Source organism: Phalacrocorax carbo, chromosome 1 (assembly GCF_963921805.1).
Source record: "Phalacrocorax carbo chromosome 1, bPhaCar2.1, whole genome shotgun sequence".
Taxonomy (NCBI): Eukaryota; Metazoa; Chordata; class Aves; order Suliformes; family Phalacrocoracidae; genus Phalacrocorax; species Phalacrocorax carbo.
The window spans coordinates 216,230,337-216,254,612 of NC_087513.1; the positions used below are offsets into that span (position 1 = coordinate 216,230,337).

At 59.1% G+C, this 24,276-nt stretch overlaps 2 protein-coding genes across 4 annotated transcripts in view; both read left to right on the top strand.

Annotated features, from left to right (window-relative positions):
• Window positions 1-274: 274 nt before the first annotated feature.
• Window positions 275-10,400, top strand: P2RY6 (pyrimidinergic receptor P2Y6). 3 transcript variants are annotated; one of them, XM_064441551.1, is made up of 2 exons: window positions 275-328; window positions 7,996-10,400. In XM_064441551.1, the coding sequence occupies exon 2, from the start codon at window positions 8,051-8,053 to the stop codon at window positions 9,041-9,043; it is 993 nt and encodes a 330-aa protein (XP_064297621.1). In that variant the 5' UTR covers window positions 275-328; window positions 7,996-8,050; the 3' UTR covers window positions 9,044-10,400. The 3 variants fall into 3 exon arrangements, with proteins under 3 accessions (XP_064297621.1, XP_064297620.1, XP_064297619.1); XM_064441550.1 differs by lacking the exon at window positions 275-328 and adding an exon at window positions 335-445; XM_064441549.1 differs by lacking the exon at window positions 275-328 and adding an exon at window positions 5,598-5,730.
• A 2,526-nt stretch (window positions 10,401-12,926) lies between these two features.
• Window positions 12,927-24,276, top strand: part of ARHGEF17 (Rho guanine nucleotide exchange factor 17) — a 36,700-nt gene continuing 25,350 nt past the window's right edge. The window contains exon 1 of the mRNA XM_064441553.1: window positions 12,927-15,904. Coding sequence (XP_064297623.1) covers window positions 12,938-15,904 — 2,967 coding nt within the window. The 5' untranslated portion in view covers window positions 12,927-12,937. The remainder of the gene's footprint in view (window positions 15,905-24,276) is intronic.

Below are 24,276 nucleotides of genomic sequence, written 5' to 3' on the forward strand. Positions count from 1 at the left end.
GTGCGTGAGCACCCCACCCTGTACACCCCACTTTTGGGGTGGTTGGAAGCCCCCCACCACCCCATTCAAGCCAGATGTTTGCACACGCCCTAAGGCGAATCCAGATGTTTGTGTGGCAGCCCCCTCCACGCAGCTGTCCGTCACCCAGCCCAGCTGTTTCCCCCTGCCCCAATCCAGCTGTGACCCTTCCCCAGGTCCCTCCGGGGCCTCCCGCAGGTGCCGGGGCCGGAGCGGGGCGGAGCGGGGCGGCCCCGGGGCGGAGCGGGGCTGGCGGCGGGGCGGCCCCGGGAGCTGAGCACCGCTGCCGCCCCGGCGCATCCCGCTGCCGGTAAGTGCCGCGTACGGGAGCGACGGGACCAACCGAACCGGGACGGGATCCGACCCGAGAGGGTCAGGGTGAAGCAGGCAGGATGGTGCTGGGCAGGGCAGGATGGGACCCATCAGGGTAAGACCGAACCGGGCAGGATCAGACCCAAAAGGCTCAGGCTGGACTGGGCAGGATGGGTCCTGAGTGGGTCAGGTTGGACTGGGCAGGATCAGACCCAAAAGGGTCGGGCTGGACTGGGCAGGATGGGTCCTGAGTGGGTCAGGCTGGACTGGGCAGGATCAGACCCAAAAGGGTCAGGCTGGACTGGGCAGGATGGGACCCGAGTGGGTCAGGCTGGACTGGGCAGGATCAGACCCAAAAGGGTCAGGCTGGACTGGGCAGGATGGGACCTGAGTGGGTCAGGCTGGACTGGGCAGGATCAGACCCAAAAGGGTCAGGCTGGACTGGGCAGGATGGGTCCTGAGTGGGTCAGGCTGGACTGGGCAGGATCAGACCCAAAAGGGTCAGGCTGGACTGGGCAGGATGGGTCCTGAGTGGGTCAGGCTGGACTGGGCAGGATCAGACCCAAAAGGGTCAGGCTGGACTGGGCAGGATGGGTCCTGAGTGGGTCAGGCTGGACTGGGCAGGATCAGACCCAAAAGGGTCAGGCTGGACTGGGCAGGATGGGTCCTGAGTGGGTCAGGCTGGACTGGGCAGGATCAGACCCAAAAGGGTCAGGCTGGACTGGGCAGGATGGGTCCTGAGTGGGTCAGGCTGGACTGGGCAGGATCAGACCCAAAAGGGTCAGGCTGGACTGGGCAGGATGGGTCCTGAGTGGGTCAGGCTGGACTGGGCAGGATCAGACCCAAAAGGGTCAGGCTGGACTGGGCAGGATGGGACCTGAGTGGGTCAGGCTGGACTGGGCAGGATGGGTCCTGAGTGGGTCAGGTTGGACTGGGCAGGATCAGACCCAAAAGGGTCAGGCTGGACTGGGCAGGATGGGACCTGAGTGGGTCAGGCTGGACTGGGCAGGATCAGACCCAAAAGGGTCAGGCTGGACTGGGCAGGATGGGTCCTGAGTGGGTCAGGCTGGACTGGGCAGGATCAGACCCAAAAGGGTCAGGCTGGACTGGGCAGGATGGGACCTGAGTGGGTCAGGCTGGACTGGGCAGGATCAGACCCAAAAGGGTCAGGCTGGACTGGGCAGGATGGGTCCTGAGTGGGTCAGGCTGGACTGGGCAGGATCAGACCCAAAAGGGTCAGGCTGGACTGGGCAGGATGGGTCCTGAGTGGGTCAGGCTGGACTGGGCAGGATCAGACCCAAAAGGGTCAGGCTGGACTGGGCAGGATGGGACCTGAGTGGGTCAGGCTGGACTGGGCAGGATCAGACCCAAAAGGGTCAGGCTGGACTGGGCAGGATGGCTCCGGACTGGGCAGGATCAGACCCAAGAGGGTCAGACTGAAGCACACAGGATCAGACCCGCCGGCATCAGACCAAACTGGGCAGGATCGGACCCAAACGGGTGAGGCTGAACCAGGCAGGACTGGACCTGAGCAGATGAGATTGAACTGGGCAGGATGAGGCAGAACTGGAGAGGATGAGGTCAGATGCGGAGAGCATCGGTGCTTCGGTTGGACTTTGGGGTGGTCCCAAAGCCACCCCAAATGGTGACTGCTGGACTGTGCTTTTAGGGAAGTTTAGCAGCTTTTACCGTGGACCAAGGCTTAAAAATCACGCCGTGATCCCCACGGCAGGGCAGGTGTGAGGCTCAGCAGGGTGGGCTCATCCCGGTCCCTCTGCTCCCGTGGCCTGGGGTGCTCCCGGGATGCGCCTGCGTCTCCCAGGGCATCGGCAGGGATCAGCCCCGTGCCGGCGGCGGTGTCGTGTGCGGAGTGCCCTCAAACCTGCTCGAGAGACCTGGGCTTCCCCGGCGTCTCCACTGCGGGTGCCGGGAGCCTGGCCTCTGCCTTTTTATATATGTCTGTATGTATTTGTACATATATACATCCAGAGGTATAAATATGAGCACGTGTGTATAGAAGCATAAATATATTTGTATATATATGGATAAGTTACGTATATACATGTGTGAGTCCATGTGCTCGGAGCCATATACTTGTGTATATAGGTACAGAACTTTGTATATACGTGTGTGTAAATGGAGATATATATTCCTATATATACATATAGAGAAATGTATGTGTGTATATCCATGTGTGTGTATATGTGTGTGTGTATATATGTGTGTGTAGAGCCATATATATGTCTGAATATATATGTATAGAGGTATATTTTTGTATAAAGGTACAGATATGTAGAGAGGTATATTTATATGGAGAGATGTGTGTGCTTTTATATATATGTTTTTGCATATGTGGGTGGACATATAGCTGTATATGTGCCTATATGTTTGTGTGTATGGGTTTATACAAGCCCAGCCAGAGCCTCAGCGCTGTCAGCTGAGACCGGGCCAACTCATCGCACCTTCCCAGTCCCCAGCATCTCCCATTTCCAGCAGGAAAACGCTGCCTGGGTTGCTCAGAGCACCCCCCGAGGTGTTGATTTATTTCAGAGATGGGGCACCGAAGCATGGGGAGGCGAAGGGAGTCACCCGAGGGCAGAGTACATCAGTGGCAGAGGCACCCGGCATCACCAGCGGAACCGTCCCAGTGCCCTGTCCCCGCAGGTCCCTGTTAAGCTCCCAGAAATGCCACTCTGGCCCAATTTGGCCACATCATTACCCCTTCAGGCTTCGATAAACGGAGATTTCCCTTAAAACACCCAAGCCTTGGTCCCCAACCACCCTGGGGCTGGTGGGACATGACCACGGGCACCTGAAGGTGTTTGGGGACCAGCCAGGAGGTGTTTGGGGACAGGGACGTTGCGGCTTTGGCCAAGCGACACGCGGGGCGGGAGAACCCCCTCCCCCTTCATCCCCTTTGAAATCTGCTGAGCTGGAGCTTTCGCTTCCACCTCTGCCATCCCAGCCCTGCCATCAGGCCACCAGGATGTCCCCACCACGGCCTCCTCCCGGGGCAGGACACACCAAGGGGGAAGGTTTCCAAGGGAGGAAATCATCCCCTATATCCTATTCGAGGGCAGCGGCAGCCGAAATACCTTCCCACTGCAGAAACCCCCTTCGTATTAGTATCAGGGCGTTAATTGAAGCTAATTTCACCAGAGAAGGGCTTGCATGAGATGGTTTGAAAGCAAAGGGGCTGGAGGGGAGCAAAGCCACCCCGACACATGCCAGGGGAAGCTCGCGGGCACTGGTGAGCGGAGCCAGTGGTTATTTTCAGTCTCTTCCCCATCTGGCTGCAGGGCAGCCCCAGTTCTCTCTCTTAACCCCCTTCCTCCTTCGCAGGCACCTTAATCCCCCGGGATAAGGGTGACCCCAACCTACAGAGCACCCCAACACCACGGGCACCCCCTTTTTCTCTTGCAAGTCTCATTTCACCAAAGGTTTCTCCTGGTGCCCGTCACCGTGGTGTCAGGGCACCAGGGCCAGGTCTCCATAATCCCATGGATTTTGGGGAGGCTGAGCGCAGGCGGCACCCACCCCATCACCCCAGGGGCTGGCAGGGATTCCTGTGACAGGGTTTTTTGGTGAAAAAAAGAGACTTTTTGGGTAACCCTTCAGGCCAGATCATGATCCGGGGACATGCCTCGCGCCCAGCAGCAGGATGAGGCCGAGTGCCTTGATGTGGTTTCGTTAGTTGGAAATAGCGGTGATTTATGGGCAATGACAGGCTGTGATTGCGGAGTTACGGGCGGTTGCAGGCAGTGGGTACGGTGGGGGTGGGGGTTATCCAGTGTCTAATAGAAAGGCTGTGCTCAACACACTCAGCAGCTGTTTTTCCTGAGATCGGGAGGGATTTTCCCTCCTCACCTCTGGCTTTCCTGTCCCACTCAGCCTGGCAGCACTGGGGTTCAGTGGGCCACAGAAATGCTCCGAGGGCTGGAGCCCCTCTGCTGCGAGGCCGGGCTGGGAGAGCTGGGGTTGTTCAGCCTGGGGAAGGGGAGGCTGCGGGGAGACCTTATTGCGACCCTTCAGTGCTTAAAGGGGGGCTGTAGGAAGGGTGGGGGCGACCTCTTTAGCAAGGCCTGCTGTGACAGGCCAAGGGGGGATGGTTTGAAACTAAAGGAGGGGAGATTCAGACGGGATCGAAGGAAGAAATGTTTTACGCGGAGGGTGGTGAGACACTGGCCCAGGTTGCCCCGAGAGGTGGTCGATGCCCCATCCCTGGGCACATCCCAGGTGAGGCTGGACGGGGCTCTGAGCGACCTGATCGAGTTGGGGATGTCCCTACCCAAGGCAGGGGGTTGGACTAGATGAGCTCTAAAGGTCCCTTCCAACCCAAACCGTTCTTTCATTCTATGATTCAGTACCCCATTTTGCTCTTGCAAAGCGGTTTTTTTTTTGCTTATTTCCCTTTTTTGTGGGGAGGGCCCCTCATTTATTGCCTGCTCATCAGATCTGTGGTTCAGCCGCCCTCTGTCACCGATGGCCTGTGTAGCCTTGGACATATCCCTTAGCACCCCTCCTGCAAACGCTCTCTGAGGGGTGTTTTGAGGAGAAACTCTGCAAAAACGGGGCATGAGCCACACCAGTCCACTTCAAACCAAGTGTCCATGCCTCAGTTTCCCTTGTGTGGCCTCAGTGAGAAGGGATGGGGCAACGGGAGCAACACTGGTGCCACCATCCCTGGTGCCCTCCCTGTCCCCAGCATCTGCCCCTTGGAAGGAGACAAAAAACAGTGGAAAAGACCCCTAAAGTGGGGGAAAAGACCCAAAAATTCATGGGCCTGGTGACACAGCTGGTGGCCTCAGCCAGTTGCATCCTGGAATCCCCACGTGGGTCTGGGCTATGTGTCCCCTGCGCTGGTGGCATTTGCCAGCTCTGGATGTCCCTTTGGTGTCTGGGTGCGGCTCTTTTTGGGGGTGCAATGTGGGTGCGTGGGGGATGCATGATTGTGCACACGCCTCAGGCATGGGGGCATACACACGTGTGTCCGCGGGTTTGCACAGGGAGGTTGCACGCATGTGTATAGGGGCCCCCACGTATTTGTATAGGGGAAGGGGATGTATGCACGCGGTGTGGAGCTGTGATGGAGGTGCTGGGGCGGCCGTGCCATGCCACGCCGTGCCCACGTGGCCACGCAGTGCTTGTGCCACGCGGTGCCCACAGTACGGTGCCATGCCAGGCAGTGCAGCGCCCGCCCTGCCACCCAGGTTTCTGTTCCCCATTGGGCACTGGGGTGCTGTCATCGGGTAGAAAGGGGAAGCGTTGCTCAACGGGGCGAGTGCAGCACCCCAGGGCCACAGATGTGCCCAGGCGCTTGGAAGAGCAGCAGGTCCCAGCACCCTGTAGCACCCCCTACCACCCCCTACCACCCTCTGGCACCCCGTGGCACCCCAGCAGGTAAGACAGGCTCCCATGTCCCCCAGAACCCCCCCCCCCCCCAATCTCTACCAGCCACTTTGTCCCCAATGTCACGGTGATGTTCCTGTGAGCACTCGTGGGGTGGCAGAGGCTCCTTTGGGTGCCCAGGGTGGGGGCTGGCTGGGTGCTGCCCTGGCCTGGGGTCCTGGGGGAGGTTTAGGGAGTCCCAAGGGACAGGGAAGTTCAGACCCGTGGGGCACTTATTGGCTTGGAAGTGGCAGAGGTGGGTGCTGGGACTGCCTGGAGCTGGGTGACAGTGGGTGCAATGGGGCGCAGTAGGGTGAGGGGGGGCTCAGTGGGGTGCAGGGGGGCTCAGTGGAGTGCCAGGGGGGTAGGAGGGTTATGCAGCAGCAAGGAGGGCGGGGGGGGAACTGGACTGCAAGCCTGGAGCATGCCCAAAAATGAGGGAGCCCTGTATGTCCCCCAACACTTTCCCCAAGCCTGACCCCATGGCCCGGCTGTGCTTTGGGGCTGGTAAATCCCCAAAGACCTGAAATGGGGCTGCCATGGTGGTACAAGTTAATGGGGTGGACCCTGGACTTGTGTGTGTCCCCCCTGGACCCCTCTGTCCCATGCACCTCACCAGAGCTCAGCCACCCCTCTCCCTGCCTCAGTTTCCCTTCCCAGCCTGTGTGGGGGCACTGGCCACCCCATTTCCATGCAAGCTTGTCCCCACCAGGCGTCAGGGCTGCTGCTGGGGCGTGTGAGGGAAAGGTGCCAGCCCCGTGCCTGTGGCCAGGGTTGCAGACAGGTCTGCGGGCAACGGAGGAAGCAAGAGAAGGAAGGAGAAGTGGCTCTGCCCGCGCCTCTGAGCTGCTGCAACCCAGGGGCGGGTAGCACCCATGGGTGGCATGGCGAGGGATTTCACCAGGTGACATGGCTGGGGTCGGGGGTCTCTTTGTGCTGTAGGACAGCATCTTTCGTGTTAGTCTCAGCTTCTAGGAGAAGCAGGTGGCCTCTTCTCCAGCTCAGAGCAGCCCAGAGGCCACGTGGATGGGCTCTCTCAACCCACAAAACCGAAAACCTCCGGGACCAGAGAGTCACCAGTCCCGCTTCCCAGATGAAAGTAACCACAAAACACCTGCGGATTGTGCTGGGCTCGGTGCAGGTGGCATCTCCTGAAACCCAGGGGACGCAGCCCGCTCGTGTGACTGGCCGTAGGGTTTTGGCACCCCCTGCAGAGGAGCGGGAACCCGTGCTGGTGGCTAGCGGCACACCACGCTGCTGCCTCCTCTCCTGCACCAGGACGAGGGCGTTTTGGCCTTGTGCAAACCTTTCTGTGGGATCTAAGTGTTGGGGGAGGAGGAGGTGAGATCACGGCCACCATCCCATGCAGTCCCTCTCTCCACCTTCACCTCCCTGACGGACCTTTAAATCCATCGCTGTGGTTTAGAATGATAGAATCACAGAACAGGTTGGGTGGGAAGGGACCTTTAGAGCTCACCCAGTCCAACCCCCTGCCATGGGCAGGGACATCCCCAACTCCATCAGGTCGCTCAGAGCCCCGTCCAGCCTCACCTGGGATGTGCCCAGGGATGGGGCATCGACCACCTCTCGGGGCAACCTGGGCCAGTGTCTCACCACCCTCAGCGTAAAACATTTCTCCCTTAGATCCAGTCTAAATCTCCCCTCCTTTAATTTCAAACCATCCCCCCTTGGCCTGTCACAACAGGCCTTGCTAAAGAGGTCGCCCCCACCCTTCCTACAGCCCCCCTTTAAGCACTGAAGGGTCGCAATAAGGTCTCCCCGCAGCCTCCCCTTCCCCGGGCTGAACAACCCCAGCTCTCCCAGCCCGGCCTCGCAGCAGAGGGGCTCCAGCCCTCGGAGCATTTCTGTGCCCCCTCTGGCCCCGCTCCCACAGCCCCGTGTCTGTCCCGTGCTGAGGAGCCCCGAGCTGGAGGCGGCGCTGCAGGGGGGTCTCACAGAGCGGGGCAGGGGGGCAGCACCCCCTCCCTCGCCCTGCTGCCCGCGCTGCTGGGGATGCAGCCCTGGGCACGGGTGGGGGTCTGGGCTGCGAGCGCACGTTGCCGGCTCGTGTCCAGCTTTTCACCCCCAGCACCGCCAGGCCCTTCTCGGCAGGGCTGCCCTCCATCCCCCATCCCCCAGCCTGTGTGGGTACCGGGGGTGGCCCCGGCCCAGAAGGAAGGGGCTATGGGGTCGCACGCACTGGTCCAAGTTCATCTTGCTAGGGTGGATGTGACATCTCGTGGCCGAGTCACCAACCATCCCCTTTGTCATTCGCAGGCACTGCTGAGGGACCACACCAGCAGAGAGGGCATCCACGGTGGGGACCACCACCATGGCCAACTTGACGGCCCCCATGGGGGTCGGGAGGAACTCGTGCACCTTCCATGAGGAGTTCAAGCAGGTCCTACTGCCCCTGGTCTACTCGGTGGTGTTCATGGTGGGGTTGCCCCTGAACGCCGTGGTCATCGGACAGATCTGGGTGACCCGTAAGGCGCTCAGCCGCACCATGATCTACATGCTGAACCTGGCCACAGCCGACCTGCTCTACGTCTGCTCCCTCCCGCTTCTCATCTACAACTACACCCAGAAGGATTATTGGCCTTTTGGGGACTTCACCTGCAAATTTGTCCGCTTCCAGTTCTACACCAACCTACACAGCAGCATCTTCTTCCTCACCTGCATCAGCATCCAGAGGTACCTGGGCATCTGCCACCCCTTGGCCTCATGGCACAAGAAGAAAGGGAAGAAGCTGACGTGGCTGGTGTGTGCCGCAGTGTGGTTCATCGTCATCGCCCAGTGCCTGCCCACCTTCATCTTCGCTTCCACTGGCACCCAGAGGAACCGCACTGTCTGCTACGACCTGAGCCCACCGGATCGCTCTGCTGCCTACTTCCCCTATGGCATCACCCTCACGGTCACCGGCTTCCTGCTGCCCTTTGTGGCCATCGTCTCCTGCTACTGCAGCATGGCCCGGATCCTGTGCCAGAAGGATGAGCTGATCGGCTTGGCGGTGCACAAGAGGAAGGACAAAGCTGTGCGTATGATCATCATCGTGGTCATTGTCTTCTCCATCAGCTTCCTCCCCTTCCACCTCACCAAGACCATCTACCTGATCGTCCGTTCCTCACCCGACCTGCCCTGCCCGGCTCTGCAGGCATTTGCCATCGCCTACAAGTGCACACGTCCCTTCGCCAGCATGAACAGCGTCCTCGACCCCATCCTCTTCTACTTCACCAAACGCAAGTTTCGTGAGAGCACCCGTTACCTCCTCGACAAGATGAACTCCAAGTGGCGGCACGACCATTGCATTACCTACGGCTCCTAGGTGAGGATGAGGGCCACCTCGGTGTCACCGGGACCAGCCATGGAGCAATTTTGGTTTTAAGCTCCACAGAGCAGAGATGGCTTCAGCTGGGGACATGCTAGAGGACAGCAGGACAGCATCTCCTGAGCTTCCAGCACTTTCATCCCATCTTGAGCCTGCAGCAGCACAGTATTAACCCCATCATGGCTCAGTGTCATCTGTCTGGCTCAGTTGCTCAAGTTTGAGCAGCTTTGCGCCATGTTTCCTGGTGGCCAAGCCACCGATGCAATAAAAACCACTGGTGGGACCATGGCGAACACAGTGGGACTGTGAAGGACACGGTCCCTGGCTCAGGGCGAGCTGCCAGGGCGGTGATTTCTCCCCCTTCTCATTTAAAACTTCCCTGATGGGACAATGTGAAGGCTGGGGAGGGTTTGGCTCAGCTCACCCCTGCTGGGGCACATGGGGCCCAATGTGTCTCCAGCTCAAGGTCAGTGTCGCAGACATTTTGGGGGGTAATACCCTATTCTCCAGTCCCCAGAATGGGTCCAGATCAGTAAAAGACATGAGCCCACACATACCACTGGCACTGCAAAATAGTGGGAGAGCATCCCTGGCCAGACTGGGAGCTGGGGACAGAGGACATAAGGACAACTGGGACACCCATGCTGGATTTCCCACCCAAGTGATGACCATGGGCTGGCTTAGACAGAAGCCAGAAGTGTTGTCATCTGCCTGCAGACCTTCAGCATCATCCGGGTTCAGCTCCCTGCTTAGCCCAGCACCCCAAATCTGGTCTATCCTGGCATCCTCAGCATCCTTCTGTCACCTCCTAACCAGGATCCACCAAAATCAGAGCTGGCACACCCAGGCACAACGCCAGGAGTCAGGAAACCCATGCCACCGAGCTACTCAGTGGCCTTGGCCATGTCACCACCCGTCCAATTGTCAGCTAGGCCTCTCCACCACCCTCGACCTGGGTTGGGGCTTGAGCTTTGCTCCCCACAACCTCCGGCAGGACGGTGCTTCCTCCTGGCATGCGGGGATTTGCTTACACGGCACGGGGTAGATGTACCAATAATCGCTCTGCGAGTCTTCTTTAACATATAAGACATATAGAATAAACCTCCTCCCCTTTTTCAGATGGATATGTACACATATATACACCCACTATATATACGTACATGCAAGCAGGGGAAGGTGGTCCAGCACAGGCTACGTGGCGCAGATATTCTCCGCCCTGATTACACTCTATGTGTGGTTATGGTGTATGTGTGTATATATAGTATACATGCATATACATATATAAGGATAAATGTTTTGCTGCATTTCTCACAGGTTATCTGTACATAATAAATGTGTCAAAGTTGTTTTAAGCAATTTGCTTCCCATCTCCCGCAATGAGTACCCCTCCTGCACCCGGCCAAGCACGCGACTTCATCCTGACTTGCTCCCTGCAAGCGCACGGCATCTTCCTCGGCTACCCGGCCACCCAAGGACCTCGCCAGCATCCAGGGCTGGTGGTCCCAACGTGGGTTCTTGCTGTCATGAGGATGAGGAGGGTGCCCAGGGTGGTTGTCAGCTTTTGGATGATGCTCAAAGATCACGGTGGGCTGGAATGGAGAGGGATCCTGTGACAACGTTAGCTCAAGCTGCCTGGTTTTGCAGGAGCGGTGGCCGTGTCCTGGCAGGGAGGACCACACAAGGTGCCAACAGCTTTGGGGTAGAGCAAAGAAAGTGATGGAGGAGGCAGAACCAGCCCCGGGGTTTCCCTTGGCCAGAGTTCATCCTTGCTGGAATCTCTTCTGACGTATTATTGGGGTCCTGCACCAGAAAGGCAAAATGCCGGGAGCTGTGAGAGTGGTGGCCGGTGGGACAATCCCAGCCTGGTGTCCCCAGTTCTCCCCAGGCAAAAGGAAAGGTGACAGGGTGGGAGACAGCGGGCCACGCCATCTGGACCCAGGAGAGGGCGCAAAATATTCAGATTTGGAGACATTCAGCTGGGTCTGTGGGTGCCCACCGGGCCGCAGGGAGGCATGGAGGAGCCCTGCTCCGTCACACCTCCCACCCCACGCATGGATAGCACCCATGGGACGTGGCGACCGGCCAGAATTTAACTGCAAGACAGTTTTGAGGGGGAAAAAATTAAGTAGGTCCCAAAAAGGCCGGTGGGTGGCTGCAAGGACAGCGTGGGCTCGGGCGGTGACATCCAGCAGCCCCAGGACAGCCCAGTGAGGTCCCTGATGGTGGAATCACAAATTTTGAGTGGTTTTGAGGGTAGGAGGCACACAGACCTCACTAATATTTGCACTTTGGGCCTAACCGTGTCCTGTCTGGCCTTGCACTCCTGTCAGCAGTTCTTTTGGTAGCACCAGGCCTAGAAGCCAGGGCGATGGGCACAACGCGGCGCTTAGAGACGGGGTGGGCGCTTCAAAACATCTCCTTCGCTTACGAGATGCTCAACACCAGCAGCTTGCGGACCAGCTCCTACAGCACGGAGAGGCGATATGTGGCTCTTCCCAAAATCCCATCTTGAACACGAGGTGACAGCAGGGACCTCATGGGGATGTTGTCCTTATGGCCAGGAGACACCCAGCCCTAGGGGAACCAGGGCAGGAGGGCGGAGGGAGGGAAGGGAGAGCCAGGGAAGGAATACCTGCCAGGGCGGTGCATCTCACAGCATCGCCGCAGGCACTTTTTAGGTCCTGAAAAAATGCATTTATGGGGGCTGTTGGATTTTCTTTTAATCACCACCATGGTTTTTTGTGCCCCTGGGACAGCGACAGTGATAGCGATGTCCTTTATGTAGCCGGGACACCTCTCCAGCCCCATCGACACCGCCAAGGCCCCAGCTCACCCATCAACCACCCTCCAGCCACCTTCATTTTTCACATCCCCAGCGATAAATCCGTTGTCGTGGGGGAAAGGGGGTTACGAGCTGCAAATAGCAAGTGCTGACAAGCGATGCTAAAAAACCATGAGAAAGTCTGTTCACGGGGCGGTGCGTCGCCTGAGCTCTTTGCAAGTTGGGAACAAGGTGTTCTGCCTTCCTCAAGATGAGTTGCAAAGCAGGGGCTGGGGAAATCCACAGCAAAGGGAGGCATCTCTCGCTGGCACCCAAATTTTTGCTTACTTATCCTGGTTTTTCGCCAAAAAAAAAAAAAAAGGCTGGGAGGAGGCGGAGGGAGGGTGGTGAAGGATGGGGGGGAGGATGGGGGTGGTGAAGGATGGGGGGTGAAGGATGCAGGGGGGTGAAGGATGGGGGGGTGAAGGATGTGGGGGGGGGTGAAGGATGGGGAGTGAAGGTTAGGGGTTGAAGAATGGGGGGGGTGAAAGATGAAGGAGGGGGATGAAGGATGGAGGGGGGATGAAGGATGTGGGGGGTGAAGGATGTGGGGGGTGAAGGATGTGGGGGTAAACAATGGGGGGGTGAAGGATGGAGGATGAAGGATGTGGGGGGGTGAAGGATGTGAGGGGGGTGAAGGATAAAGGATGGGGGGGGCGGTGCGGGGTGCCCCTGCTTGGCCTGGGAGCCGGCAGGCAGCTCCGCGGCTACCTTCCTCTTCCCCCCACCCTCCCCCCCATCCCCAAAATGAAAAATTAAATTAAAAAAAACAGGGGGCAAAATCTGCCACCATCCCCCTCTGCGGGAGGAAACCACGCCTCCGGGGAGGAAAGTTTATTTGAATGCAACAAATAAAAAAGCAGGGGGTGAGGGAGGAGGAAAAGCCAAAAAAAAAAAAAAAAAAAAAAGAGGGGAGAGAGAGAAAACAAAGCGGGAGGGATGAAGCCCGCCGGCAGCCCGGAGGAGGAGCGGGGCCGGGCGGTGCCTGCGGCGGGGCCGGGGCCGGGGCGCGGCGGCGGCGGGGCCGGGGGGCGGGCGGAGGCGGCGGCGGCGGCGGGGGGGGGCAGACAATGGCGGAGGGGGGCAGCGGTCGGGGGGTAGCGGCGGGTCGGTGTCTCCTGCCCGCCTCCTCCCCGCCTTCCTCCTCTTCCTCCTCCTCCTTCTTCTTCTTCCCGGGTAGGAAAGTTTCAGCGTCGATCGCGGAGCAGCAACAACCGGGCCGGGCTTTTGGCAGCCTGGCCCCTTCGGTACGGCAGCTTTCGCTTCGTTTTACCGAGCCGGAGCCAACGGGCCCGGTTCATGCCGGGGCTCAGCCACCGTCCCCGGCTCCACCGCCGCCACCGCCGCCGCCGTCGTCGCCGCCGGGCCCGGGGTTAAACGCGGAGCCGCCGCGTTGGCCCAGCGTCCCGGCGATGCGGAAACTCTTCGGGGAAAGCTGCCGGCAGCCTACGGGGGGAACCGGGAATGGGAACGGGAATGGGAGCGGGATGGGCAACGGGGCTGGAAGTGGGAGCGGGAGCGGCCGGGGAGCTCCCCCGCCGCCTCCGCCCCGCAGCCGCGTCCCGCACCCGGCGCTCCGTTCCCCCCGCGGAGCTCCGCCGGAGCCCGGCCCGCATTCCTGGCATAACTCGACTCGACCGCAACCACCCTCCTCCTCCCCATCTCCCCGCTCCAACGGGGAGGATGAAGCGGCGGCATCCCGTTCTCCCCGCGCTTCATCGGGCAGCGAAGGCGAAGGGCAAAGCGGTGCCCACCGTCACCGCGCCGCCCGGAAGAAGAAGAAGGAGAGCGGTGGTTGGGAGAGCCCGGCGGATGGCGGCGATGCCGAGGCCGAAGGCTGCGGGAGGGTGGTCCCCCGTCATCCGTTGCCCGTGGTGGCCCGTGTCTCCAAGGTGAACATCCTGCCCTTCGGCAGCCCTGGTGGGTCACGGAGCAGCAGTCGTTATTCCAGCACGGAGACGCTGAAGGAAGAGGAACAGTTTGGGATCTGTTGGCCCAACCAAGGACGGACTCTGCAGGCAGGTTACGGTGTCTATCGATCACCCAGTTTTGGGGCGAGCGATGGTCTGGCGTGGGGGCAGCCAGTGGTCCGTGTCCGTCCCAAGCTGCCGCAGGGCACGGCCAAGGTGAAACCGGACTTTGGGAGCGAGAGCCTGCACCAACCACAGGGGCTGGAAGGGGAGCGGGCCAAGCACTGCAAGTCCTTGTCCAACCCCGACATCGCCACCGAGACCCTGACGCTCCTCAGCTTCCTCAAATCAGACCTCTCGGAGCTGAAGGTGAAGAAGAAAGGGGTGAGGATCGGCCTCGACGCCAGCTCCGACGGCTGCTCCGGGATTGCCAACCCTTCCCCGGGCAGCTGCGGTGCCGCTCAGCCCCCCAACCGCTGGGCGTCGGGCGAGCGGCCAACGCTCAAGGACCTGACGGCCACGTTGCGTCGCGCCAAGTCCTTCACCTGCTCCGAAAAATCAGGGACGCGGCGGCTTTTCTTACAGAGCACCATGAAGCAGAGCTCCTCCGAGCTCCTCCTGGCCACTGCTGACGGCCAGGACCAGGTGGCTTCGGATGGGGGACAGCGGGGGGACGAGGATGCTCTCCCCATGGTCATCCAGGACCAGTACATCCAGGAGGCGAGGCAGGTCTTTGAGAAGATCAGCAGGATGGGTTCTCAGCAGGACTACGGCTTCACGGCCGAGCAGAAGGACAGCGGAGGTGTGGAGGGCGCCGAGGTGGTGGCACTGACGGGGACGACAGACGTGACCCTTCGGGGACGGGCAGAGAGCACGCGGTGTTTGAAGGAAGCAGAGTCGGAGGAGAACCTCGCTCGCAGGAAATCCGTGGAGGAGCTGTCGGGTCACGAGTCGAGTGTGACGGACGAGGGCATCGTCACGGAGCCAGAGCCCGTGGGGATGCCCTTCCAAGACCTGCACGAAGCCGTGGACACCTGGACGCTGCCCAACTCTGGGCCGGCAGCCGGTGACACCGAAATGCCACTGCCTGCTCACCCGGCAGCGGCAGTTGAAGACCTTCCGGCTGGCAAATCCGAGACACCGAGCACCCCCGGCAGTTTGCGGCGCCGCCGTAAGTTCCCCTCGGCGGGTGCCAATGGGATGGAGGGTGGCAGCGAGGGTGGCACCGAGCCCTACCGCTCCCTGAGTGACCCCATGCCCCACCGGAGATGCTCGGTGACGGAGGAGGCAAAAAATTTCTCCGTTGACAGCAACTTCCTGGGCTCGCTGAGCACCAAGGCGGGCATCCCTCAACCCGCCGCCATTGCAGGCAGCGCAGGCAGCGCAGGCAGCGACCTGTCGCTCGGCAGCGATGGGCCGCGGGACTACAGCAGCCTCATCCAAACCATTGTCAGCCAGCCCGGTGCTATGGCTAAGCTCATCGATGAGAAGGGCAACGGCAAGACCATCAAGAAGAAGTCGTTGAGCGACCCCAGCCGCCGCAGTGAGCTGTCGGCCGGTGCCTTCGAAGGTCCCGGTGAGGCCATCAGCGAGCTGGAGCCCACCATCCCACCGTCCAGCAGCGAGCCCATCCTCTCGGCACAACCAGCAGTGCCAGGCACCGGCCGCGGCTATGGCTTTGACCCCAAGTTGGCTGATGTGTTGTCCCCTCGCATTGCCCGGCGTAGCTCCAAGAAGCGCTCCAACCGCGCGGCTCACCAGGAAAACCAACCCCCGCCGGTGCCTGCCGTCCTCACCAAGAGCCGCCTGGCCACCAAGCACATCCGTCACACCAGCGAGCCCACCACCTTCGTCCCCATCACTGTCCCCGAGCCGCTTGTCCCCTCCAGCCACCACAGCCACCTCCCCGCGCCGGCTGCCAGCCGCTCGTCTGGCAAATCCTTCCCGACCCTCCAGCCTCCTTCGCTGGAGGATGTCACCAAGCGGTACATGCTGGCCCTCAACTCAGGTGACGCGTCCCCCGGTCCCGGGGATGGACCTCGCTCTCCGCCTGCTGCCCCACCGCCCCGGCTGCCCCGGTGCCCGCGGCCGCCCGACGAACACAGCCCCAGGACCAAGCCGCAGGTGGTAAGTGCCCATCCATCCTAAAAACACCTTTGTTTCACGGGGTACGTGACCCCTTCAAAGCGTCGGCGGCTTTGGGGGTCCCTCACGTGTCCTTCGTTGGGGACAAATTCCCATCCGCGCATGTGCTGCCAGATGGCCGAGAGCCTTCCCAGCCCTTTTCTGGCAGTACCGAGGGGACGAGCTCTTGTTTGTAGGAGCAACCCCCACCCCAATAAAAAGGCGATTTTGGGGTGGGAAGAAGCAGTTTTCGGGTTAAATAGCACCAAATTTTGATGGAGGGTGGTTTTATTGGTATATTATATGCTATATTTATATGTAAGCATCTCCCAGTGATGTTATATAAGGTCCTGGGTAATGGGTGTGCTCTTGGCTGGCCCTGAGACGCTGAACCAAAAATTGGCTTTTCCTTGGTGGGGAGGGCCTAAATGGTCCTTTTGCTTGGGGTTCCCCGTATCACCGAGCAAATTGGCATTTTTACCCGCAAAAAATTGCCATCCCTCTGCCTTGGACTGTGGGCTTAGTCGTGCCGGCAGCGTGGGAAAAAAGGGGAAGAATATTCTTGTGCATGCACTGAATATTTTATCAAGGGGTAAAGTTTTATCATGTCCATGGTCCTTGCTGCTTAGGGGATGCAAAGGCGGTTTGCTCGCCCCGAAGCGTGGCTGTGTGCTTTGGGGTCTTTCATGGGGTGGGTTTTTGGCATTGCCGGCCCCTCGGCTGTTGTTTGAAGGTGGACTTTGGTTCCCATCACTCCGGGTGTTTGTGCCGGGAAGTGCTTGGAAGCACCACCTCCTCCTGCAGCACAGCAGCGCCGGCACCCACAGGGCTTTTAATAGCTCCGGGCGAAGCCCAGAAATACCCATTCCCGCGGGGGATGAGCTGGGAGCTCGCGGGAGCGGGACTGGCAGGACTCTCTTGCCCTGCTTTGATGCCGATTTAAGAGGACGGGCTGGACCGTTCCCGTCCAGCAGCCGCCGGCAGCCAAGCGTGAAGTCCCCGGGGCTGAGCCTGGTGGTGTAACCCTTGCTGGCCAGGGCAGAGCCATGCAGAGCAGGGGTGTTTTTCTTTGCATGCACTCAAAATCCAGGTCCCTGCGACATCATTCCCCCAAGATACTCTCTTGGGGTCAGGTATCTCTGCAGCATCTTCCCCCAAGATATTCTTCTGGGGTCCAGTGTCCCCACAGCGTTATTCCCTGAAGATATTATCTTGGGGGTCAGTATCCCCACAGCATCGTTACTCCAAGATGTTCTTTGGGGTCCAGCAGCCTTGCAGCATCATTCCCCGAAGGTGTTCTCTTGGGGTTGGGTATCCCTGTAGCATCATCCCCCCAGGGTGTTCTCCTGGGGTCCAGCATCCCTGCAGCATCATTCCCCCAAGATATTTCCTGGGATCCAGCATCCCTGCAGCATCATTCCCCCAAGATGTTTTCCTGGGGGGCTCTGCCCCCCATCCAGCTCTTTCTCTGAGGGCAGGGAGCTCTCGGCTCCTGTGTAAAACACGCTTGGAAATCATTGTGGGTGAATTTTGCAGCATTTTTGCTCGATGTACTAGTTCAGAGCGAGGCGCTTGTCCTCTCTGATCTCAGGATGAAAAGTGCTGTTGAAGCATCAAGCGTTACAGTTAAGCAGGGTAACGAGGGACCTCCCGGGGCTGCGGCTGGTGGCACCTCGGTGATGTCGCAGGTCCCTGAGGCATTTCTTTATAAAGAAATATCTCTTACTAAATTATTAATAATTGAAGTTTATGCAATCCATGGTTTATATTAATAATTTATGAATGATATTTCTTATTCGGGAAGCTCCCTGCGGTGCCCCAGCGACGGTGCCCACCCCGTGATGGCCACAGGGATGCTCTGCTGACCCCACACCTCGATACACCCCCCAGCCCTGGTGACTTTGAGATCACTTCGGGTGGATTTTCGCCAACTCCAGCACTGGGTTCTGGCAACTGGGTGCCCAGTTTGGCTGAGCATCACCTCGGGGACATGGGCCACCTCGCGGGGTCAGACCCTGGGGATGCTGCTCCTCACCTTGCTTGAACCCGCCGGCCTCGGCAAAGAGGGTGCGAATTTTCCCTTTTAAGGGCAACGCCGCAGCTGTATCTTCAAATCTCTTTCCTGCCTTTGAATTTCTTTGTGCTGCAGCCATAACATAACTGAAACCAAGTTTTTTATTTCTCTTTTTGATTTATTATATAGCGGAGCTGGGATGTTTTATTTCAGATGGCACCAGCCAGGGCTTGGGGGGGCAGAGGGGGACCGAGCCCTACAAGGGAGTTGCTTTAATTATAGGCAAGAGCATCGAGGACCGGATATAACTTGGCACTGGGATGGCTGGCTGGGAGTGGAGATTTACGTGCTCCCCGACCAATGGTGAAGAAATAAGCTTTATTTTTTTAATATTTTTTTTTTGCCTCCCTAACTCAATGGCAAAGGCCGGCATCATGAGGTCAGTTGTCTGCTTGGGGATGTGGTCACCGCTGCTTGAGGATGTTGGGGTGTTGGAGCATCCATCCCACGTCACGGTGATGGTCTGTCCATCCTGGTGTCCATCTCCAGCAGACACTGCTGGGAAGGGATTAATATGGGGTCTGGGAAGTCTGCAGCATCCCTCCCCCGAGATATGCTCCTGGGGTCCAGCATCCCTGCAGTGTCACTCCCCCAAGATATTCTCCGGGGGTCCAGCATCCCTGCAGCATCATTCCCCCAGTATATTTTCCCAGCCCCCACGGTTTGGGGGTGGCTTTGGCAGAGGTGAGCGCTGCCTTTCTGGCTGTTTGCTAGGTTCGGCCGCCCGGCGTGTCCTGGCTGGGAGAGGTAACGTGCTGTTCTCCCTCAGCAGCAGGACTGTTTGTCCTGGGTGCTTTCCAGTGATCCTCCATGGGGCCGGAGCTGGCCAAGCCGTCCTGGGTGAAGAGCTCCTTCACCCTGTGTCTGATGCTGGGCATGAGGCTTTTAATTCCCCAAGAGCCATTAGCAGCACCTCCCGCTCCGGTGCACAGCACAGGGGCCACAGAAAGAAATGATGCATTCAAGAAAGCAAGAAAAAAGCCCCCAAAACTCAAGACAGATAAGTTTTTCTGCCTCCAGCATCCCACAAGCCACTGGGATGGGCAGCACACACATGCACACGCATGCACACAATGTGCAGCAGCCCAACAGCAAGCAAGGATGCATTTAGGGTGGATTTGGGCACCATTTGCTGCTTGGTGAATGTATGAGCAGGATGCCAGGCTGGCAACCCCTTGCATCTTTCTTTTCCCTGTGGCTGAATCCATCACAGGATGGAAAATTAGGTATGTTCGCTGCCATGCTCTGTTTGTTGACTTAGCAGCAGTAGGATTAAACAGGAAAATATTGATTTAAATATAGCACCTCGCGGGAGCGGAGGAGTCGTGGGAACGCGGCCCCCAGCGCCCTGGCCACTGCCTTCCCCACCTGCTGCGCCCTGAGCGGGGCAGCCGTACCCCGAAAAAGCCATCAGGGATGGAGGGGGATCCCCGGAGGGAAACAGCAGGGTCACGTTCCCAGGGACACTTGCGTAAAACGCCCCCATCCCTCCCTCTGAGCCCACCCTGGCACGGCTCATCCTCCAGAAGCTCATCCTTGCTTTGGGGTCAGCTCGAGGGCTGGATCCATGCACCAGCCATATATTCTTCGGCCAAAGGTTGGCATCTTTGGACCTATTTATCCCTCCATTCCCTTTCCATAAATCTCCATAGAAACCAGGTTTTGGGCCACGGCTGGGAGTTTTCTCATTTTTTGGCGTTACTGGAAATCTATAATTAAAGCCTTTGTGGGGGGAGGATGGGGATGGGTAAATCTTGGCTTTCTTCTCCCGGCACCTGCACCGATGGTTTGCCCGTGTTTTGTGCCCCTGGCTCCGCCGTGCTCAGCAAAGTGCCGGGGTGGGGGGAAACTGAGGCACGCAGGCAGCCCCCGCTGCCTTTTGGAGGGAGGTTGGAGGTTGGATGGAGTGAGAAGAAGTTGGCCGGCACTGGGGGGACCCACAGTTGATGCTACCTATCAGTGGCACAGAGTGATGCTGGGACCACCAGCACAGGGTCGAGCAACACAGCCCGGGGGGGGTGAACCAACCCAAATCCCCTTATCTCTGCCCATTTTTGCCCCTTTCCTTCCCCAGTTCCAAAATCCCCTTCACTCTGCCCATTTTTGCCCCATCCCTTCCCCGCTGCCAGGGTGTTGAATGCCCTTGGGTGACGCAGACATGGCTGGTGTCACCCAGAACCACCCCCCTTGCTCCTTGTCATTGTATCCGGTGCCTGCCCCTGCTTTAATTAAAAGCCTCTAATTAATTAGGCAGCAAACTGCAAAGGAGGGGATGGACCAGCCGGGATACACGTCCTTTGAGCCCAAACACCCGAGGGGAGCACCCCATGGGTGGGGGGGTGCCCTGTGATAGCTGTGGGGCAGGATCTGGCCCTGCAGTGAGAGGGTTAGCGCTGGGCTGAGCTCAGTGCGAGGGGCTGGCCTTGGCCTGTGGCCGCCTGGCCCAAAGGTCAGGCTGTTGGCAGGGTGCCGGTGCTGCAGCGAGGGTGGGAGGCTGGGACGGGCTTGCGTGAGCTCCACTTAAAGCCTGCGGAGAGACCCAAGGCCCTGCGCAGGTGCTGGGGTGCGCGGAGAGGTCCGTGGTGCAGGGGTCTACGTGCAAGGGTGCATGGAGAGGTCCGTGGTGCACGGGGAGGTCCCTGGTGCAGGGGTGCACACGTTGATCCATGGTGCTGCTGTCCATGTGCATCCCCGTACAGGGAAATCCCTGGTGCTGGTCTGCACCTGCCTCCCTGCACGTCTGCGGTGCCGGGGTGCGTGGGAAGGCCCTTGGTGGAGGGGTTCTCATGCAGGGGTACACACAGAGGTCCTTGGTGCAGGGGTGCCCCATGCAAGGGTGCACAGGAAGGTACCTGGTGCAGGGGTGCACATGCAGGGATGCACCGGGAGATCCCTGGCGCTGGTGTGCATGTGCAGGGGTGCACGGGTTGATCCCTGGTGTCGGGGTGCTGGTGCAAGGGCGTACGCGCAGCGGTTGCAGGGAGATCTGTGGTGCTGCTGTTCATGTGCATTCCTGTATAGGGAAATCCCTAGTACTGGTGCATGCGTGCGCCCCTACACAGGGATGTCCCTGCTGCTGGGGTGCATGTGCAGGGGTGTATGGAGAGCTCCCGGGTTGCAGGGGTGCCTGGGCAGGGGTACACAGGGAGGACCCTGATGCAGGGGTGCACGTGCAGAGGGACACAGAGAGATCCATGGTGCTTCTATAATGTGCATCCCTGTACAGGAAGGTCTGTGCTGCTGGCATGCCCGTGCAGGGGTGCACAGGGAGATCCCTGGTGCTGGGGTGCACATGCAGAGTTGCATGGGGAGATTCTGGTGCTGGCGTGCACGTGAAAGGGTGCACAAGGAGATTCATGGTGTTGGCCTATCCCTGGTGCTGGAGGTGCACATGCAGGGGTGCACAGGGAGATCCCTGGGGCTGGGGTGCATGTGCAGGGGTGCCCATGCAAGGGTGCATAGGAAGGTACCTGGCCCTGGGGTGCATGTGCAGGGGTGCATGGGGAGATCCCTGGTGCTAGGGTGCACAGGGAGATCCCTGGGGCTGGGGTGCATGTGCAGGGGTGCCCATGCAAGGGTGCATAGGAAGGTACCTGGCCCTGGGGTGCATGTGCAGGGGTGCATGGGGAGATCCCTGGTGCTAGGGTGCACAGGGAGATCCCTGGGGCTGGGGTGCATGTGCAGGGGTGCCCATGCAAGGGTGCATAGGAAGGTACCTGGCCCTGGGGTGCATGTGCAGGGGTGCATGGGGAGATCCCTGGTGCTAGGGTGCACAGGGAGATCCCTGGGGCTGGGGTGCATGTGCAGGGGTGCCCATGCAAGGGTGCATAGGAAGGTACCTGGCCCTGGGGTGCATGTGCAGGGGTGCACAGGGAGATCCCTGGTGCTGGGGTGTACATGCAGGGATGCACAGGGAGGTCCCTGGTGCTGGTGTACGGGTGCAAGTGTGCATAAAGAGATCAGTTGTACCAGTTTGCGTGTGCAGGGGTGCATAGGGGGGTACATGGTGCTGGTCTGCACACACACCCGGTGCTGTTTGCACATGCAGGGGTGCACAGGGAGCTCACTAGTGCCACTGTGCACCTCCGTCCCTTCACAGGGAGATCCCTGGCGCTGGGGTGCACGTGCAGGGGTGCAGGGATAGATCCAGGGTGCACAGAGGCATCGGTGCTCCTGGTGCACACACCCAGCGATGCACAGGGATGGTGCAGGGCTGTACCATCACCGTGTGTGCATTGCACGGGCTGCTCTGCATTTCCTGCCTGCATGCGTGCACAGGGCGTCATGCCTGGGCTTTTCCATGCAAAATCACACGCCTCCAAAGCTTCTGCATGGAGGAGGTGGCCTCAATTGCTGATCTGCTCTTGCAGGGGAAGCAGAACATCGGTATCTCTGAGATGTGCACGTGCATTGTTGGTACCCTCCTGCCAAATTCAGCTGCGACGGAGGCTCAGAGCTTCCCGGGTCTTGTTGCTGCGGCATTAGTGCATCCTTGCAAGGTTTATGGGATTTAGATCCTTTCCCAGGGATATTTCCGAAGCAGGAGGCTTCCCGTTGGTGCTGATCCCTAAGTGATGGGAGGGACCAGAAAGGTGACGTGCCAAGGTCTGCACTTGCCGTGACTTCGTTGCTGAGCTCCATCACCTGTCCAGAACAGGCAGGTCCTGGTGGGGCAGTTCCCACAGCTTCAGAGCTGCAGCAGGGGCTTCTCCTAAATTCAGGATGGAGAAGGTGGTGCCATCACACAAAGGGAGGATGCAGCGGGGCAGCCCTGGGGTTTGGTCCGTACTGAGTTTCTTCCCTTCTCTTAGGACTTTGCCCCGGAAAGTGGGGGAAGAGACTCCCTTCTTCCCTTCCTCCCTTCCTCCCTTCCTCCCTTCCTCCCTTCCTTCCTCCCTTCCTTCCTCCCTCTCTCCCTCCCTCCCTCCCTCCCTCCCTCCCTCCCTCCCTCCCTCCCTCCCTCCCTCCCTTCCTTCCTTCCTTCCTTCCTTCCTTCCTTCCTTCCTTCCTTCCTTCCTTCCTTCCTTCCTTCCTTCATCTCAGTTCATTTATCCATCTCCATCCACCCATCTCCATCCATCTCCACCCATCTCCATCCATCTCCACCCATCTCCATCCATCTCCACCCATCCATCTCCATCCATCCATCCATCTCCTCCCATCTCCTCCCATCTCCATCCACCCAGCTAGCCAGTCCCCACCACCCATCCCCACCACCCATCCAAACCAACAGGCCCCACTAGCCATACAGGCGTGATTTTCAGAGCGGGCATGGTCCATCTTCCAGGACATCTCCTCCTGAAGGCATCAAGCCCAGCTTGCACAGGCAGAACCCACTAAACCAAATACATTAATACATTGCCATTCCCACCATGGTGTTTCCAGGCCAGGATGTGTCCGGAGGAGAAAAATCAGCCACTTCCACCCCCTTTCCCTCAACGTGGCTCTTTTTAAAGCTCTGATGGTTGATCCCAGTGGGGCTGTTTCTCCGGGCTCCCTTGGTTTCCATGGAGAGGATGGGTGAGGAATTTCAAAGGGAATGGCTCCAGTAAATGAACTCTTCTCTAAAAATAGCATGTTTGCTTTTGGGTCTTTGGGAACTGCGGCCCGGCCAATGGGAGGGAGAACAAAAATCAGCATCTGGGTAAAAATATTCCAGTAACTCGCTCTTCGTGCAAACTCCTGTCAGAGCTGCTGGGTGGCTGGTCCCAGTCTGCCCAGTCCCTGCCCGCACTGGTACCGGTTGCTCCGTGACCGCTGTTCCTTGTTGCAGATGGAGGTTGTCCCCAGGCTGTGTGTCCCCCTGTGCCTTATATAGATTATTTTGAGTTGAATCCCTTTAATTTGAGGGGTAGAAGGGTTGATGGCAGGAACATATCAGGTTTGTGTGACCCACCATGCCCTGCGATGTCCCAGAGCATGTCCCTTTGTGGGAACCAGGGAATGGCCACCACCACCTTCCACCTCACCAGTTACATCCCAGACACCAACGAACCCCACTAGGACATCTCTGCATGGATGCGCTGGGGAAAGGACATCTGTGGGTGGTGTCCACCACCAGGGTCCCTCTGGAGGGGGTCACCGTGCTGACATGTGGATGGCCACCACCAGATCCCCTCCAGAGGATCCATCATCTCGACGTGGGGACGGCCACCACCAAGTCACCTCCAGACGAACCACCATCCCAATGTGGGGACAGCCACCACCAGGTCCTCCCTGGAGGAGTCACCATCCCTACATGGGGATGGCCACCACCAGGTCTGCCCCCAGCAAGGCACCATCGCCACGTGGGGACAGCCAC